Source organism: Zootoca vivipara, chromosome 9 (assembly GCF_963506605.1).
Source record: "Zootoca vivipara chromosome 9, rZooViv1.1, whole genome shotgun sequence".
Taxonomy (NCBI): domain Eukaryota; kingdom Metazoa; phylum Chordata; class Lepidosauria; order Squamata; family Lacertidae; genus Zootoca; species Zootoca vivipara.
Window position 1 is genome coordinate 24,503,965 of NC_083284.1, and position 17,221 is coordinate 24,521,185.

The window sequence follows — 17,221 nt, forward strand, 5'->3', positions numbered from 1 at the left end:
TGGAAAACTGGTAGAATGTGAAGTGAAGATGGAGCCATACAGTATCAAGGCCTAAAAGGCCACTTTGTTCTGTATCTTGATGCAAGGCAAGGCCACCTGCCCACCATTCCCATTTGAGAGTTGCCCAAGCCTAACAGTGCGCAGATGTCAAAACCCAACAGCCCCCCCAATATAAACTCAGCTGCAGTTCATTGTGGTCCTTTCACCTCTAGTGGCTTCAGCTGCTTTAGCTAGCTACATTAAAGGGCTTGAATCATGTTCTGCATTTGCTGGCTTCTGAAGGTTAGAATAATGATAACCTAGTTGAGGAATATTCCCCAGAGCCTTCTTGCTCATTGGAGGAGTCTGAAGTCTACTCCTCAGAGTCTGGGTGGTGATGACAGCGTTGTTGTTTAGATACCACCCTTCCATCTGAGGATCACAGGGCAGTTTACAATACTTCCCTGGGTTTTAGCAGGTTGGGTGCAGGATCCAAGCATAGGTCCTCCCCTAAAACCAGGCTCTGACTTTTCTTCTGAGCTACTGCTGGGCTGGATCACTAAATCTCTGAAGTTTATTGGCCCAAGGCCATGACAGTCTCCATGCATTTTTTTTAAACAATAGGGAAAATAGCACCAAAACAGGACTTCAGAGTTTTAAGGATTCTGCAACTGTTTGAAATGTTTGAAAATGGTCTATACTATATAGTAAGATACCTGAATATTCTCTGTCCATAGGTATTATGCCATCCTGTGTACGGTGGAGCCTGCTTAGCAAATCTCAATACAAAACCCACAATAAAAACAAACATTTCCTTGGTGGTATACATCACTTTTATTTGAATATACAATGTTTACAAAAGAAATGCAGTAACTGTTTACAGAAGCACACATACTTTAAAATTTATTAAATGCTAAATTTCACAACTCATAACTGATGATCTTCTGCAGCATAATCCAGCCAGAGCGGAACACTTTTAACTTTCACAGATGAGAGATGGGAAATCAATGGCCTTCCACGTGTTAATGGACTACAGATCCCATCATCCCTGACTGCTGGCCATGCTGGCTGGGGCTAATGGGAACTGGAGCCTGAAACATCTGGAGGGCCAAAGATTCCTCCCCCATCCCTGCCACAGTTTTCAGCAGGCTTAAAGCTGCAACTGCACACATATTTACTTGGGAGTAAGTTGCGTCTTCTGAGTAAACTTAATCGTGTTGTACATTTCTCTCATTGAAACCACTAGGACAATGCTTCACTTTGGCTGGATTGAGCCACAAGTTCTGTAGCCTATCTTTAGTTATTGCCAAGGCAGAAAGAGGTGATATTTACATTCAAAATCACAAGTTATATCGCGAAATGTGATTCAGTCCAGTGTGACGGCCAATCCAACTGAAATAATGTGCCACTTTTGTATAAACCCCAGGGTGTCCTTTTTCGCCACAATTTTCACCCCAGCTCACAACACCCCAAACATACCCTACATTATTAGAGTCAAAACAAACTAAGGGTCCTCCTGAGTCACCTTTACAGGAATCCACAGAGCCATCATGCGTACCTGAAAAGAGAAAAACCAAGTACAGTAAGTTGTTGAATGCATATTTTAATGGCAAGGATGCCACAGGTGCCCTCACCCACAACAAAGGGAATTATGGGTGCAATTTCATTCCCAAACTATATTATTGATACTGGATACAGTCAAAATAGAGCAGAAGGCCCAAAGTGTGTGTACAACTATGACTTCGTGGTGTTTTTTTATCTTGTCCATAGCTCAGGCATTTTTTTTTTTTGGCCTATTTGGGACAATTAATCAATTTCCCCATATCCAGAGCCTGAGTTCATTGAGCCTGATCCTTGACAAAGACTGACATAATTATTCAGTGAACTGGTGTTATCTTGGATAAAAGGTAAAGGTAAAGGGACCCCTGACCATTAGGTCCAGTCGTGACCGACTCTGGGGTTGCGCGCTCATCTCGCATTATTGGCCGAGGGAGCCGGCGTATAGCTTCCAGGTCATGTGGCCAGCATGACAAAGCCGCTTCTGGCAAACCAGAGCAGCACATGGAAACGCCGTTTACCTTCCCGCTGTAGCGGTTCCTATTTATCTACTTGCATTTTGACGTGCTTTCGAACTGCTAGGTTGGCAGGAGCTGGGACCAAGCAACGGGAGCTCACCCCGTCACAGGGATTCGAACCGCCGACCTTCTGATCAGCAAGCCCTAGGCTCAGTGGTTTAACCACAGCGCCACCTGGGTCCCAGGTTATCTTGGATATTATCTTTAAATGTTGATGGTTTAGGGAGCAATCCAAACTCCTGCTAGTCTAGTGGAGTCACGTGGGGCAATGGGGCCATGGCTGCATCCACAGCCCTGCCATGCATGACAACCAAGGCAGAAGGGAGCAGGCAGATAAACATCCCCTCCTCCTGTTAACTTCTTAATACTCTTGTGGGGAGCTATTTGTGTGTTTGTTTTGTCTCAGACGCTGATATGTGTTGACCCATCTCTGCTTACTTAATACAGTGGTACCTCGGGTTACAGACGCTTCAGGTTACAGACGCTTCAGGTTACAGATCCCGCTAACCCAGAAATAGTACCTCAGGTTAAGAACTTTGCTTCAGGATCAGAACAGAAACAATGCTGCAGCGGCGGCGACAGCAGCGGGAGGCCCCATTAGCTAAAGTGGTACCTCAGGTTAAGAACAGACCTCCAGAACGAATTAAGTTCTTAACCCAAGGTACCACTGTACTGGCTCATGAGTTTGCATCCAGATGGGTGTCAAAAATGATACAGTTCATATTCACCTGCGCATTCCATGCCTTCAAAGTACCGGTTCCCGTAGATTTCAGAACAGTTTTCCATTAGAGAAATGTACCCCCACTTAAGGCCAAATTGCGTTGAAAATTCTAAAGAAGAAATAAATAACAGTTTGTGTTTTATTTATTATTTCATTTATCATTTATTCAATTATTAATTGTTCACAATTCAATACTTTCATTCACTGTCCATAAACTTATCCCATTTCAACCGTGGTTGGGTAAATCTGATTTTTTAAGTATCTGATGAGACTTTTTTCCAATGCAGGACAAAACAACTTGCATTTTTTTTAAAAAAAAAAGTGAAAATTTCACATAAATTTTTAAAAGTGAAAAATTTCACATAAATTTCATTCAAGTCTCTGAATGAAGGAGTTGTGAAGACTTGGCCAACATGGATTTCCAAACCAGTTAGCAACAGTTATCTTCAAAGAGCTCACACTGTAGTAGCTGAAACTTGAAGAGACTCCCAAATCCACCTGCGGATTCCATCCCGGAGAATTTCACAGTCCCTTTGAGAATTTTGGAATGTAATTCCTTTTCTCATGACTTGATACAGGATGGTGGGGGAGGGGGAAGAAGGGGGGGTGAGATGTTCAGCTGAGACCAATAGGAAATGCTAGTGACACAGCTTTTAATGAGCTGTTATATAGAAGAGTTGAAAGGAAGTGCTTTTGTAGCTTAGCAAAGTATGAGGCCAGAAGAGATGAGGAAATTGTAACCATAATTCAAAGAAGTAATTAGCCTATTCCATTTACCTTCATTGAGTCCCCAGCCGGACACTTTGCACTGGTGGCCACCTTTGAACATGTATTTTGACCAAGGGACACAGACTGGCACAGAGTCACGCGGGTAACATGTTGATTGGTTCTTGTCCCTGGGTTTCATCTCCAGCAAAGCAATGTCATTTTCATATGTTTTGGTGTTGTACTTCTCGTGAACTATTACTTTAACTACTTGAAATGCTTCTATTATATCTTCCTGTTTTACTGTGTTCAGCATTCCAGTCCATACCAAATAAGTATGTGCACGGCTCTCTCTGCAAAAAAGAAATGTGTTTCAAGGAGTGCAAGCAGAAACACAAACTTTGGATTATGAAACATTTTCCAGCTACTGAAACAAGTAGTGAAATGGATTATATACACAAGCGCCCACTTTTAGCAATAGACTCCTGCACAGTTTTCCATGCCTTTATGAAATCCATTAGATTAAATCCATTAGATTAGAAACGCTGTGATTTAGCAAAAATAGCTGAGGCCTGGCTACATATTTATTTATTTATTATTGCATTCATTTTAAGATTAACTTTTTTAAAAACCCACTTAATTATTTGCATTTCTGGAAAAAAAATCCACGGAAAATGGGACAATCAAACAATTAAAAAACCTGAAGTTCAACCGACAGTGTGTCTCTCTAATTTCAGTTGCGAGGGAGTTCAACCGTCTTGAGCTCACCCTGCTGAATGCACGGCTTCTACTAGTTATCAGCTGTGTGTCTGAGCCATGGGGGACCACCAACAGAGATTCCCCCAAAGATCTCAAAGAATTTCAAAAAAATATAAGGGACCAGTTAGGTATTTTTATTTATTTACTTGTTTTGGGGGGGGGGAGCAACTGTCCCTCCTGCCCAACCCCCAGCTACGCCTATGTCAATTAAGCCAATATAGAACTCCTAGACCGTTGTAACGTAGATGGAACCGTAGACGTCCAAGACCCTAAAAGTTCATTTTGTTCTGTCTCTTGCTGCAAGGCAATTCCCATTTGAGAGTCGCCAAATCCACTTACCTAACACAGTGTGCAGCCGTCAAAACCCAGCAGCCCCCAATATAAACGCCACCGCAGTTCACTCTTGTCCCTACATCTTTAATGGCCACTTGCCAGGGAAATTCATCCTGCAAATACATGAGGCATGATGTTACACTTTTCTAGACCAGTTCTCCTACTAATATTACTTGTATGTGATCCCCATGTGGAACTGGAAGTAGGAGCAAAAATCAACGTAGGTTGACAAAGTACGGTAGATATTTATTTCAGACCCTACTGTTTCTACTCTACCTTCTTCAGGAAAAGTCAGAGAAACAAAGGTTCAGCATTTTGATGTGCTGCCTCTTCTTTTCCTATTGGATAAAGAAATAGCTCCTTCATCCATTCCACTTTTTTAGTTCCTGCTTCTAGTTGGATTTTAAAAAATAATATTTGATGTACTAAAATGTCCTATGGCAAAAAAAAATCCACAATAGGCCCTTAACTGGAGTGATTCAACTGTGCCACCCATTCAGATTCCCTAGCTTATGACTGGAGGAGGAAGGGGGGGATATTGCTGGGCAATATTTTAAAAGGCTGAAAATTAACTCTTCGGTTTCCTACTTATACTGTACTCAAAAAGCTTATGCTTCGCCATGGATTTCTAGGTTGTTTTATCCATTGTCACCATTCCTGCAGGTCTAAAAAATGCATTAAAAGCACAGACTTGACATTACAGACTCAACATTATAGTAGCTGTATTGTTAGCTATGCCTGATTTTCCTTTTACCTTTCCTGCAGTGAATCCACCTACGATTCGCTTCTGACGAGTAACCGTGTGGTTTGCAATGCCGCACTGTAATTGAGGTAACAATGTTTTGATCTTTCTTCTTTCTTTAATAAAAGAGATAAGCAGTGTCATGCTTACAACTCGTTCCCTTGCATTTGTTGAAAGAAACTGCTCTGTTGTTTGATTTTTTTATGGCTTTTTAAGCCCTCTTTGGGCATTTAGTTTACATACGTGCATTGATGATAATTGAACAAAGGAGAGTTGGGTGCACTGGCAAACCCCACCTCCTCCGGCACATCACATTCCCTGTCCTTCCAGTCCTTCACAAGATGGAGTGTCAACTTCTGAACTGGGGACCTCTTGTAGAGGCCAGCTGTGCAATCTAGAACCCCCACATATTAGGGATAATTGCGTGCAAAAATGCCCATTTGACACAAGCAGCAATTTTCAAGAGTGATTAGTGAATGCATGTAATAAGTTCCATTGAGCAAAGCAGACTTCACTTATGAGTAAGCATGCATAGGACTGGACTGCTGAATCAGTCCAAGCAACTGTCATATTGTCTATTGATGATGATATAGTGTATTTACCTTCATCCATAGACTGTTCAGCATCTTCTGTTCCTTCTGAAATAAAATAAGAGTGTACAACTACATTAAATTATTGTATCTGAAAATCTAGTTTCATATCCATGAACCTATGAACATTCCTGCAGCTGAGCCTTCACAGCTCTTTGATTTATAGCAATTAGCAAGTGATAGTGTTTATTTTCATGCTGCAAAGAACTTAGTGATGTCCAGGAAATAATATTAAAACACAAAATGTTACCTCTTGCATTTTGTTCAGCTCTTCTATTTCCTATTTAAAACATACATGCATATATATGATAAGTAGGGTGTACACAGAAAAACAACAACACATCAACGAACACTATGGTATGCATTAGATCGGTTTGCTGTATATTGGCGTTTGAGAATCTAAATGTTGGACATCCTATAATGCCTGCATCAGACTTGACCATTGGCTATGCTAGTATAACCTTCCAGGTTTAGCCTTGCAGGGGTGAAGTTCTTGAAGAGTTAGAAGGAAGGAGATGCTTTGTTCAGCTGTGGAACTAATGCTGATTGCAGAGAGCAACTCGGAAGCCTTCTTCACCTTGGTAGACAAGAGCAGCCTCTCTCAACCTTGGGTTTCCAGATGTTGTTAAACTACAACTCTCATCAGCCCCAGCCAGCATGGCCCAATGGTCAAGGATGATGAGCATTGTAGTCCAACAACATTTGAGGACCCAAGTTTGGGAATGGACAGAGGAACATTTAAATGGGCTGATCACAAAATTTGCAAGCAATAATATGTACATTTTTTTCTTCTGATCATTGGTTACATTGATCTTTTTTCAAATAGTTTCAAACTGTGCATTTATTTATTTGCTCTGTATAACTGTGGTTCCATGAATGGGCTGCAAATTAGAGACCAGTTTTTTCCTGAGCTATTCCTGCCCAATAAGCTGACCTATAAAAAGCAGGACACTCCTGAGAGAACCCAGAGAGAAACATAAGAATAGAGTTATAAAATAATATATATATAAAAATTACCCGAATGTTCATTTCCTTCAGCTCTTTTTTTATCACCTATTTAAAACATGCACATATACATAAAATAAGTAAGGTGAACACATAAAAAACCAATCCACCACCAACAAACAATGAACTAGACTGACTTCCATTATATTAAGGGTCTGTAGTCCTGCAGATATTGTTAAACTCCACCTCTAAACTGTAGGGAGTGGCTCAAAACTACATATGAACCTTGCTCAGTAATACAGATGACGAAGGGCCAAAGTAGACATTGGGAATCCCTATTAGCTTTCCTCCTGGGGCTAATAGCAGTTGTGCTGATGGGGTGATTTCTTTCTCTTTGTGCCTCTCTTGCTATTAATTTTTCTAGTATCGTGTTTAATATGGACCTAGGCTCCATTCACTCCTTTTGCTCTGCAGGGTGAAGTGACGTGACAAGCATGATATATAGACCAAACACATGCTCACTTTTTGATGAATTTTAAATGAAATTGTTAATAGTTGGATGGGTAGTGCTGCATTGCAGTGATAGTATAACTTTTATTGTGTTTTATACAGATATAGATACGTACACACTTTTCTACCATGATACCCAAGGTGGTTTACATTTTTTAAAAAAATGTGATTAAATAATGATTCATTACAATTATCACATTATTATTATTATGTCCTATTGCTGTGGACTGCTTTGTGCACAAATATATTTGTGGAAAATGCAGAATATTGAACAGGGATGAATGCCTTCATTGAGAAAATGCATAGATATGCTTGCAAACGGATTCTCCTTATATGAGAATGAGAAGGGTTTGGTTTTCAAATAGTACAAATCAACCTGCAATATCCACCTGGAAGGGTAACATGTGCTTTTAGCTTACTGTTAATTTTAATTATGTTCTGAACCTTTTAAAATACCTGTTTTCAGCTGCCTTTTATTGACAACACGACTATCAATGGTTTTTTGGGTTTGTTTTTTTATATTGTTTAGGTGTTCTTTTTACAATCAAGAGGTATATATTTTTGTTAAATACCGTAAACAGAAAGCATTCCCTTTATGCGCCCCATTGAAATGAATGCTGCTCGTTTTCTTGAGCTGTTCTCTGTGTTTTTAGCTACAACAGCCTATTTGGATGGGGCAAGCTGCACATCTAAGATGAACAAAAGGACAGCTGCAAATCATATATCAGTAAGTGGAGCACAAACTTCAAATCAAGTAAGCTATTAGGTTACAGAAAGCATCCCTCGCCCCTTTCAAGCTGTAGTGTTGTACTGTGAGCTATGCATGAGCACTCTGTTTAGGTTTTGATATTGCTCGTCTGTTAATGAGGGACAAGTGGACATGATGGATGGGCTGTGCAATGGTCTCAGATATCACCACAATTTCAGCTAGCTAGACTGTTCTAAGCTTATCCAAACCCATTACAGTGGTACCTCTACTTACAAATAACTCTACTTACGAATTTTTCTACTTACAAATGGAGCCATCTTGGATGCGGTTTAGATTGGATTTTTTCTACTTACAAATTTTTAGATAGGGTTGCTTCGACTTACGAATTTTTTCTCCCAATGCTTTCCTATGGGATTTGACTTACAAATATTTTCAACTTACAAATGTGTGTTCGGAACGCCTTAAATTCGTAAGTAGAGGTACCACTGTACATGGTCGGGGTAGGGTGGTGTGGTGTGGGGATTATTGTCTGAATGCAGCCACAAATAAATGGAAAGGTATACTCTTACACTCTTGGCGAGTCTCATCTTCTCCTGTTAAACAGTCCACTTCATTGTCACAGACGTATCTTCTTGGAATACACACATCTGAATGACAGTGGAAGTTTTTCCCCCTGCATGCTGTCGGAAAGAGATCAGTCAGGATATAAAACACAAAATGGTCCATCGGTAGCACAGTGGTTTAAGGCCTAAGCACAAAGAATTGTAGAGTTGGAAGGGACCATGAGGGTCATCTAGTCCAACCCCCTGCAATGTGGGAATCTTTTTGCACAACCCTGAGATTAAGAGTCTCATGCTCTATTGATTGAATTATTCAGTTATTTTTTAAAATTAAGCAATGTAACTTTGAAATATTCTACATTCTTTTTGGAAATGGAGCTTTCCTGCTCCTTTGTGTGTATAAAGTTGAATGCAAATCTCTCTCTTTTTGGGAGCAATGAAAACACCCCCACCCCACCCCATATGTTCATGGTACTGTTTTTAGTTCTGATCCATTGATTTTGATTAGTGAAGCTTATGTTTGCTTTGTTCTAAGTGACCTTGGGGAGTTTTGAGTTGAAGTTGGTACCTCGGTTTACAAACACAATTGGTTCCGGAAGTCTGTACTTAACCTGAAGTGTACTTAACCTGAAGCAAACTTTCCCATTGAAAGTAATGGAAAGTGGGCTTCTAGTTCAGCTCCAGCGCCGTCCGGCGGGGTCCGTCTCGAGCTCCGAGGCGACCCGACTCTGCAAGGGGGGGAAAGCAGCGGGAGCGCCGCTGCACCCCATAGAACCCCAGATCGAGCGTTCTGGGGGCAGAATTAGCCCAGCAGCGCCCCAATCCCGGCTCTCCAACTTTCCGGTAGGCTCTAATAAGAGCTCCGGAGTGAGAAGGGTCGCAGTCGCGGGGGCCATTTTGGAGCGCCATCGCTACCCTTGCAGAGAGAAGCTCCGTGCCGGAGGCGGAGAGCACTGGATTTTTCCAAAGAAGGGTTTGGCAAATCGACAGACTGTGAGTAAAAAGATTTAAAGATTTAAAATTGGACTCAAAATTTGGAACGGGGGGGTGAGACTTAAAAAACAGAAGCCGATCTCCCCCCCTACTGATTTAAAGAGGAAGCAGCTTAAGGAAGAATCCCGGTGCCAGGGCAAGAACTTTATTGTTTGAACATTTCCAAGAACTGACCTAAGATTCTCCCCCAGAGGCAGGGTAAAGGGGGAGAACGGTTTTAGACTGTAAGAACCCTGCAAGTATATGCAATTGAAGAAGAGACCCTCACCATACCCTGAAAATTGGCACCCCTAACAGAACAGCGAGTGGAATATAATGGGGTGAGGAAGAGGAAGGAACTGATTTTTAAGGACTCTTGGTTTGATATTTGAGGGCTGTTGGAAATAATTAAAAAGCTGAAGTTATAATATATGGAATATAATGTATCCAGTTTGGACTATGTGGAATTATTAGAACTTGTAACCACTTCCTGTTTCCCAAGTTTTGCTCTGACCTTGAAAAGCTAGGAAAATGTCAACAAAAGATTACACACCTGGCTTCCAGGAGAAAGTTTTCAGACTCTTGTGGGAAATAAAAATTAGTATGCATAAGACTCAACAATTGGAAGGAATAAGCCAAGATTTACAGAAAGATGAAATACTTCAAGAAATGGTGCAGGAGGATAAAAAGACTGATGAACCGAGTTACAACATAATTGAAGAAAATGAGGATGGAACACCGGATTTGCAAAAGAACAAAGACTCAGACGAGATCTGGAATACCCCTCCTTTGGAGGGGGAGAAGCAAGAATTTCTGAAGAGACAGAAAACCCACAAGAAAAGCATCATGCAAAGAAGAAGGGACTTCTGGGGGGGGGGGACAGAGAAGCCTGGACTGAAAAATTTGTTAGGAAGGGGGTGGGATGAAGGAGGAATGTATTTTGTTCAATGGGATGGATAAAAAAGGACTGAAAACTGGATCATGGACTTTGGTACTTGCTGGAATGGAAGGGGAAGGCTGAGATCAGGGGAGGGGGAGGAAAGAATTGGGGATAAGGAGAAAATTTAGAATTGGGAATGTAAAAAGGTTTTAAGAATATGGGAGTTTTGGGGAAAAAATTGGGGCCTGGGAAGAAAAAGAATGTTGATAAGACAGAAATAAGATTTAGGAGTTATTTAGAAGTATTATAAAAGAGATTGCTAAATAATTTAGGAGACGGTTGGGGGTTCTCTTCCTCTTGTCGGCCCTCTGCGCGCAGGGAGCTCTTGGTGGCAGGGGGGGCTCCTGGGGCGGGGAGGGAGAGAAGACCCAATTGGAAAAAGAACCATTGCCTCTCCCCTTCTTTCCCCTAGAAACTCTCTGTGGCAGGGGGAGTGCTGGGGTGGGAGGGGTGGTGGGAATGGGAAATGATGTTAGAAGAAAATTTAATAGAAAATAAGGATGTTATTGATATAAGATTGGAGAATTTGGAAAATAGAATGGGGAATATGATAAGAAAACTGCTTAAATGGGGTTAAAAAAACGAAAATCAGAAAAGGGGGAGGTAGGGGAAGCCCATTGTTTTTTTCTTTTTTCGTCTTTTTATCTATTTTTTATGTTTTTTGTGATTATTGGTAAAGTTTAAATAGTTGGGCGGACACTCACCTATTCTCTTCTTATTACCCTAGGACCCCTCAGTGGCAGGGGGGGGGTTGCCGGGGTGAGGAGGGAGGGGCGGGGATAAGTCCAACTATAAAATGCACCACCTTCGACTGCGCATTGTTCATGGGAATACCTTGTGGCAGGAGGGATCTCGTGGAGGGTGGGTTAGAAGAAGGCGGAAAATATGTTACTTAATTGTATATGTGTTTTTGTTTTGTTAATATGCAAAATTAATAAAAATTATTATATAAAAAAGAAAGTAATGGAAAGTGGATTAATCCGTTCCAGACAGGTCCGCGGAGTACTTAAACTGAAAATACTCAAACTGAGGCGTACTTAAACCGAGGTATGACTGCATATAAATCTAACTGATACCTAACATGACTGAAGAAATATGACTTGAATATTTTAACCTTTTGTTTACAAGCATTTGTTTGACAAGCACATAGCTTTAAAGTAGCTTTCAGAGGCTTTTGTTTATGTGACTGATAATACACGAAAACAAGAATGATTGCATAGCATAGAACATACCTTTGCAGCATACTTCATCACTTAAGTCTCCACAGTCGTTGACGCCATTGCATGTCTTAACGGAAGGGATGCATTTTCTATTGACACAACGGAATTCTCTTGGGGAACATTCTGTCAAGTGGGATGAGAAACAAATAATGTTTTGGTTAGATATTCTGCAGCAGAAAAAGAAATATATAACTCCATAGGTTTGTTTTCTGGGATGGGTGCACTGTGGCTGAAGACATGAAACTATTGTGTTCAGCATAACTGTCTGTCTCTGGTTTAATTATTAAGAGCATTTCTATGTTTCCTTTCCATCAGTGACAAATACGAGACAGCAAATAAAAAGATAAATTCATCATAGCATTCACAAGGATTTTTTTTTAAAAAAGGAGAGATTTAAATTAGTATGGAGAGATTTAAAACTGTATGTTGTGGGGAGGGGAACAGGCCCTGGCTGGCCCTGGGGTGGGGGTAACTTTGAAAGTTGAGTGAGGCCTGTTTACCCGACTTCATTCAGGACTCATGATGATTATCATTTACAGTAGTCATTTTCCTTGCAGCAGTGACCCAAAGCAACTAACATTAAATCCAGCTAAAACAAACACAACCAGTGAGAACCTCAAAACACAGCAGCACGTCTTCAGGTAGCCCAATTGACTGTGAACAGTGACTGCGTTGTTTCAAAGAATCCACAGTGTAGTTTGACTAAATATGCAGCAACAGAAGCAGTAATTAAGAGGCATCCTTTCTATCATATTGACTGAGTGACTGCATTTATGCAATGCCTTTCTGCCAAGGCTCCCAAGCTGGTTTACTATTTCAGGGTTGCGGGTTCTAGCCCCACATTGGGCAAAAGATTCCTGCATTGCAGGGGGTTGGACTAGATGGCCCTCGTGGTCCCTTCCAACTCTTATGGTTCTAAGATTCTATTCTATGAAATGATAGAAGATATAAAGCAAAAGTGTCCTGCCATGCCAAAAGTCTCTTCTTGGCCTGGTGGTATAAGATCCCTGGCCTGGGCTTTGTTGCCTCAGGGTACACTAGTTTTTCTTAAGCCACCCAAGGGAAAGTGAGAGAGGGACTGCACCAACATGTCATTTACAGGCAGATACTAACACTGTAATGAACTCAGGTGCTGAGTTACAACAGCTATGTATCCACAAGAGCGATATCAACATGCTAAAACCCTGTGACATGTTCAGTGACTACAGAATGTTGAGTTATCTCTTCCAAGGGGAGTTAATGCCAGTGGAGGGTGAGGAGAGGAGGAATGGAATGGAATGGAGTCTCCTGTAAGAGGGCATGGCTAGCACACTGAAGAGGAATATTTCATATTGCAGTGTTTTGTTCCAAGTTGGAGAATTTGATTATCAAGCCAGAAATGGCTAACTACAGACAATACCCCCCCCCCAATAAAACTTGTTTTACCAACCTCTATGTGTTGTATGGCACACCACTTTTGCCACTTTCTCCTTAGTTTTATTCACTCTAGTTAAAGTACATTCTGCTAGGCTGGTCTCTATTCCTCTGCATCTTGCCTTAAGGCATTCCAATGAATCGGAGTCTTCTTTTGGGTCAACAGTGTCTGTACGATCAGCCCCTCTGAGCAATGCAAGAAAAAAGAAGAGAAGTAATCATTGGCCCTTTGTTATTTTGGAAAATAAAATGCATTCTTCTCTGTATCATTCCAATTTTAGTATATGTGCTGCCTAAGCAAGCACAAAAATGCATTCTTTATACAGTACCATGGTTTGCTATAAAACTATCATGTGTTATATATTAAATGTACAGTTTATTCAGACAATTATTTTTTTTTGTGTGTGTGGAGCTACTGAACTGTAAGGAGCCTTGCATCTCTTTGGTTTTGCCAGTTTATGGGGAGCAGCCAAAAACACCGCAAGACAAAAAAGACAACAGCAGGCTAGATGGGGAAATAATATGACCTTCTAGAAGGTTCAGTAGTGTTCAGTAGTGCTCCGTGGACTCAAGAAAGGTCTTCCCAAGCGCTGCTACTTCAAAGGGTACCTACCTCAAACTGCATACTCTTGAGTACCCCCTGAATAAAAAGCACTGACTATTAACTATGGCCCTGACCTCATACTCCACAGTTGGGAATTAGGACTCTCTCAGGTGTTGTTGGACTCCAGCTCCCGTCAGCTTCAAACCACCATGCCCAATGGTCAGGGAGCCATGACCCAGGGCTCTGCCTCCCCACCGTCAGGGAAAATTGTTACGAATTCAGAGCCAGGAGAAGTATGTGCCCTCTGAGCCCACCTTGGGCATCTCTATCTCCTTGGGAATTCCAGCACCAGAGGAGCAACTGATGCCAGCACCTCTCCATCTTGAAGAAGCCCCATTACCCTCTTCAGACTCTAGCTGAGAATGCAAAACAGAACCATAGTAAACAGCCAGGGCCCCTTTAAGAGAAAGGACTCCATTAATCAGGGCTGAAAGAAGCTGCCATCCTATTTAAGGATTGGTCTGGATTTGCTCATCGCTGGAGCAACATCCAGCCTGCACTGGCCGACATCCCACCTAGGTGTTTGCTTTTTGGCCTTTGCTTTGCTGGACCTTGCTTCTCTGGACTTACTGGCATTGCTTGACCTGACTTTGCCTCCTGGATTTGGAACTGGCGCTAGCAGCTAGCAATACATTACCTGGTGCCTCTGGGCTCTTTGCTCAGCACATGCTAGAACCCTCCCTTGCACCCCGATGAGACCCTTGCATGGGGAAGAACACAGGCATGATGGGAGTTTGAGTCCAAGAACACCTGCAGGGCCACAGATTCCCCATCCCTGTTCAGATCCATCATAAAGATGGATGCCACGAATTCAGAGTTTTTCTTAAGATTTATTTAAGTAACATTTTATCCATATAAGCAGCTCTCCATTCCACCCCAGAATCTTACTCTGGAAAACCAAGATGTCTGCAGGCCACATTAGCTTCATTCATACCCCAATTAAATCCACACACAGGTGTCTTTGGGGATTGATTCACTTCCACTTGGATAATTCCTGTTGATGTTGCATTTTCAGGCTTCAACGAAACTTGAAAAGTCTCTAGAAAGCAAAGCAAAATCTGCTCATGTTTAGGTCGGTAAGGTTTACAAAAGACAGCAATGTGGGCAAAACCCACTTTGTTGTAAGCAAGGCGCCATGTGTATAGTTCTGTTGGCATTGTTTGTCTGAAGGGTGGAGGTAAAATAAGTGAAAAAATAAATTAACCTTGAATGGGAAGACAGGTACTGTACAGTATTATTTAATCAAATGGCACATTCTTTGTCAATTTGCTTCCTCTCTAGGATGCCAGATTTGAATTTCTACAACAATTCACACAAATGCATACCAGGAAATAGCTGTATGTTTTATATAGATACAAAAAGCACAGGGTTTCCCCCCCATTTACAGGGCATTGTTTATTTTAAAGAGCCTGGAATGTCACCAAGCCAGTCTTTGAGCAATGGACTCTGAGCAGAAAGCGAGACTCTCTGCTGCTTTTTGTGCATATGACTGGTAAATGCAGTGGAGGGAGAGTGATAAGGCATGACAGAAACAAAATACTCTGTGCTGTAGGAATGACAAATGTGCAACATTTTACAGGTAGGCCAAGAATGTCAAGACCTGTCAAGAGCTGTTATATGAGTCTAGGGTTGTTCTGCCTGTGTACAGTATTTGGTTGCATACACATAACACACATTTAAATTATTATATTAAAATAATTCATTGTTTTTCTTTTTTACAAAAATAACTCGGAAGACACTTAACAACAGTAAATAACAATGAGCTACCCCTGGAGTAGGGGTAGTAGGGGGTTAATGTCGTGGTGGTGGTTTGGTGGAAATCAGGTGCAAGTGGAAGCACTATGTGCTAAGGCAAAGCCATAGTTGGATACCACCAAAACTGTGTCAGTATAACAGAATTACAAGCAGACATCAATGTCCACACACGTCTACACCATAGCTGCCAAGTCTCCCGCTTTTCGCAGGAAACCCCCGGATTTTAATCCGTTTCCCACTGTTATCCCGAATAGAAAAAATTCCCGGAAATCCTACCTGCTAGGGAGGCTCCATTTCGGGTACCCGCTCTGTTCATGCCTGGGCACAGAAAATCGGGCAGCGCCGGCACCGGAAGTTGCTTCTACGCATGTCCAGACATGCGTAGAGGCGACTTCCGGTGCCGCGCTGCTGCTGATCCCTCATTTTTAAGCGGGAGACTTGGCAGCTATGGTCTGCACCCAACCCTTAAAGCTTTCGGATATAAAGCTGTCAGTCAAGTCCAACATTCCGAGAGGACTAACTGCCTCTATGTGGCAGGCCGTTTCTCGGTTGGGCTGTTGGTGCTAGGAGTGTTAACTGGTAACTGCTCAGATGCTGGAAACTGAAAGAATGTGAAAGTAAATTAGTTTATGTTAATATGATTCAGATTCAAGTGCGTTTTATTTAAGAGGGACAGAAAGGGATTATCAACCAGGAAGGTATAATTATTAATAGGACTCAAACGAGTTAGCAACCCGCTTGTCTCTGCATATACTAAATAGGGGATAGTTTAAACTCTGCTAATCTATATAAACACTCCCACAAAAGCCTGGTCTTTCTCAGGATCAACAATCAATTCAGAAGATGAAAATGAAACATATACTTCTTCTTACCTTGAGAGCTGCATCTTCCTCTGTTCATAAATCTGCTCTTTTTACGCTGACATTCCAAGCTCTTTAGCTGGCAGTAATTTAAAGTCCTCTTCTCTGTAGAACAAACCAAGGTTCCATTTCTTGGGCATTGGTAAGGTAGCTTACAGAAACAGGAGCCATCCACACACCTCTGCCATGGCTGGCAAAACACTTTCTCGCAAGAATTCTGAGTGTAGCCATTGTTCACACATTCTTCTATCAGATATGTATTGTCCTAAAAAACAAATACTATTCAGTAACAGAAGTGGATTTGTTGTTTTCACACTTCCTTCAGATCCATGCAAGCCTTAAAGTATTACCAATAAAATGTGTTTCTTACAATGCCAACCATTTTTTAAGAAATAAAAATCCTTACCTTTTGTTGAAAAATTCCAAGTGGTAAGCACAAAATAAACACGAGAGCTGATAATGATTTCATGGTGAAGAGTGTCTGTCCGTATTTAGAATATTTTCTTTCCCTAAAACTTTTCCCCAGTCTCAGACTTCTGCTATGTGTTTAATTTTTAACCATTAGCAAATATTTATAAAGATGGTTCCGAAACAACTACGGAGAACATCCATGTGCATGGATGGTTCTCAGCTCTTAGACAAGATCCTGCTTAAACCTCAATTCACTGTTCACTGCAAAAATGATAAGAGAAGCAAACAAGTAAAAAGACTGGTAGATCCCTAAAGGAATGTGCTGTCCTGTGCTGTCCTCTCACACAACTTTCTTAATACTCTCACTTATTTATGTAGCTGCTTTGTATTTGCCTGCTTCTCTGGAACAGAAGAAAAT

The 17,221-nt window shown here is 41.4% G+C and overlaps 1 protein-coding gene and 1 long non-coding RNA gene across 5 annotated transcripts; one reads left to right on the top strand and one right to left on the bottom strand.

Moving 5' to 3' along the window:
* Nucleotides 1-789: 789 nt before the first annotated feature.
* On the bottom strand, nt 790-17,149 carry CFI (complement factor I). 4 transcript variants are annotated; one of them, XM_035111824.2, is made up of 14 exons: nt 16,799-17,146; nt 16,405-16,657; nt 14,666-14,816; nt 13,190-13,359; nt 11,773-11,883; nt 8,638-8,748; nt 6,922-6,957; nt 6,155-6,184; nt 5,917-5,952; nt 5,327-5,430; nt 4,579-4,685; nt 3,553-3,833; nt 2,783-2,884; nt 790-1,537 (listed from the first exon to the last, which is right to left on the bottom strand). In XM_035111824.2, the coding sequence occupies exons 1-14, from the start codon at nt 16,859-16,861 to the stop codon at nt 1,320-1,322; spliced, it is 1,773 nt and encodes a 590-aa protein (XP_034967715.1). In that variant the 5' UTR covers nt 16,862-17,146; the 3' UTR covers nt 790-1,319. The 4 variants fall into 4 exon arrangements, with proteins under 4 accessions (XP_034967715.1, XP_060134481.1, XP_034967716.1 ...); XM_060278498.1 differs by lacking the exon at nt 8,638-8,748 and having other exon boundaries at nt 16,799-17,149; XM_035111825.2 differs by lacking the exon at nt 6,155-6,184.
* LOC132592626 (uncharacterized) lies at nt 1,824-5,071 on the top strand. The gene is made up of 2 exons (XR_009558122.1): nt 1,824-1,869; nt 2,240-5,071. It is a non-coding gene; the product is annotated as an uncharacterized LOC132592626 (long non-coding RNA).
* Nucleotides 17,150-17,221: the final 72 nt, after the last annotated feature.